Source organism: Bison bison, unplaced genomic scaffold (assembly GCF_000754665.1).
Source record: "Bison bison bison isolate TAMUID 2011002044 unplaced genomic scaffold, Bison_UMD1.0 scf7180017848658, whole genome shotgun sequence".
NCBI lineage: Eukaryota > Metazoa > Chordata > Mammalia > Artiodactyla > Bovidae > Bison > Bison bison.
In genome coordinates, this window is record NW_011479231.1 from 1 (window position 1) to 2,413 (window position 2,413).

Consider the following 2,413-nt stretch of genomic DNA (forward strand, 5'->3'; position numbering starts at 1 on the left):
TCAAGGTTAATTTCATATAGAATGCTTTTGGGCACCCTTTTAACAGATTCCTGTGGGATAGTGTCATCATAGGACATCGGTTTTTTTAAAAATATTAGATCGTTTAATTGGAAAAGACCCTGATGCTGGGGAAGGACTGAGGGTAGGAGGAGAAGGGAGCAACAGAGGATGAGATGATCAACTCATCATCCACTCAATGGACATGAATTGAGCAAACGCCAGGAGATAGTGAAGGACAGGGATGCCTGGTGTGCTGCATTCCATGGGGTTGCAAAGAATCGGACATGCCTGAACAACAACAACAAGATCATTTAATAATCCATAGGTCTTCTGGGAGCTGATAAGGCAATGAGGAGACCAACACTATCTGGTAGAATTTTCCTGCAGTAGCCATTAGCTCCATATAGCTATTGAGCACTTGAAAAGTGTCTAGTGCAACTAGACAGACTTTTTCTTGTATTAATTTTATTCCGTTTAAATGCCATTCAGTGTAGGACTAGAGCTTGCTTTCAGATGTTACTCAGTGGCCAGTGGACCAATCTATTTGGTCTTTCTAATGGCCTATGCATTTGGTCTGAATGAAGAAAAAACTTCCTGAATCTCTCCTCTGTGTGCTGTCTAGGCTCAGATGGAACTCCACAGGGAGAGAAGGAGAAGGAGGAGAGGCCACCTGAGTTACCCCTGCTCAGTGAGCAGCTGAACTTGGATGAGCTGTGGGACATGCTGGGAGAGTGTCTAAAGGAACTGGAGGAATCCCATGACCAGCATGCGGTGCTAGGTAAGTTGTGGCCTGATGGCCCAGGCCTGCTGATCTATTCTGGGGCCCTTTCTGCCAGCTTAATTTTCTTCCTTCCAGATTACTCCTCTCCCTCAGGTCTCCATGAGAGTTCAAAGGAGAGGATTTTTTCTCCCAACTTCATTATCAGGAAAAAAAAAAAAAAAGATTTGCTTTCTCTTTTGGTAGCTCTTATCTTTTACTCTTTAGACTAGGGGAATCTTTATAACTGGTTGTCTATCCCATTTTTCTTTGGAAGCTCTGACTTCCTCTGTGGCACCATTATGTATCTCCTGCAAGTTTTCATCTAGTAGTTCTGAAATTTGATTCTGAGGGGGAAGAGGTTTATATGTTAAAGTTTATAAAGTAAAATGTCACTGTCCTGTATCATTCCTACCCCCAGTGCTACAACCTGCTGTCGAGGCCTTCTTTCTGGTCCATGCAACAGAGCGGGAGAGCAAGCCTCCTGTCCGGGACACCCGTGAGAGCCAGCTGGCACACATCAAGGACGAGCCACCTCCACTCTCCCCTGCCCCTTTAACCCCAGCCACTCCTTCCTCCCTTGACCCGTTCTTCTCCCGGGAGCCCTCATCTATGCACATCTCCTCAAGCCTGCCCCCTGACACACAGAAGTTTCTTCGTTTTGCAGGTACAGGGAACTCTTAGGCCCCCAAATATAGAAGGCTTCATTTTTCTACAGGGTCATTTCATGTATTTTGTTGTCAGCTGATTTGCAGGGTGAGTGTGTGTGTGTACTGGAAAGTGAGGCTAATGAGTTAGGGACTGGGTCTGGAAGTCTTTTTGTGCCACACTTTTTTTCCCTGAAACAAGGAAGAGTTGCTGACTGATTGACTTACGTCCCTTCTTCCGTGACCCATGATGTGCTGATTCCTGCTGTCCTTTCTCCCCTCAGAGACTCATCGCACTGTGTTAAACCAGATCCTACGGCAGTCCACCACCCACCTCGCTGATGGGCCTTTTGCTGTCCTGGTAGACTACATTCGTGTCCTCGACTTCGATGTCAAGCGCAAGTATGTGCCCTGGATGTTTGGGGGGGGGGTGCTTTCTAAATAGTATCTCCCCTCCCAAAAAGGAGCCAAACATCCTCCGGGGGTGATGTTTCCAGAGAAAGAAGTTTTCCTCGGTGGCAGCCCTTGGATTGGAATGGTGCTAAGCAGGGGGAAGAGACTCATCTTTGCCACCAAGTGCCACTGTACCTAAATATCCCTTGGTGCTCTTCAACCTAGTCTCTGTTCTTCCATCAGAGAAATGCAAGCCTTTGTTTAACCACATGAATTCTAAAATACCTGTCTATCCTTTGGGGTAATACAGGAGATGCAGGTAGCCATAGTATATTTACAGCAAGGCTTGGAAGGGTCGAGAAGGCCTCCACAACTCTCCTGTCATTTTTTACTCTTCTCTTCCTTTCTGTGCACCTACACATGATTACCTGCTCGTTGCAGAAATTCCATGCCATAATGTCTGTGGGCCCCTATATGATGGACATGGGGAAAATTTAGAGTTGGTAGTGAATGACCTACCTTTCCCAGTAGTAGTAGTGTTCGTCACTCAGTCATGTCTAACTCTTTGCAATCCCATGGACTGTAGCCCACCAGGCTCCTTTGTCCTTGGGATTCT

General features: G+C 46.4%; 1 protein-coding gene across 1 annotated transcript in view; it reads left to right on the forward strand.

The window, feature by feature from the left end:
* Window positions 1-584: 584 nt before the first annotated feature.
* Window positions 585-2,413, forward strand: part of LOC104992713 (E3 ubiquitin-protein ligase HUWE1-like) — a gene marked incomplete at both ends in the record, with an annotated part of 8,240 nt that continues 6,411 nt past the window's right edge. The window contains 3 exons of the mRNA XM_010845685.1: window positions 585-778; window positions 1,179-1,424; window positions 1,689-1,806. Coding sequence (XP_010843987.1) covers window positions 585-778; window positions 1,179-1,424; window positions 1,689-1,806 — 558 coding nt within the window. The remainder of the gene's footprint in view (window positions 779-1,178; window positions 1,425-1,688; window positions 1,807-2,413) is intronic.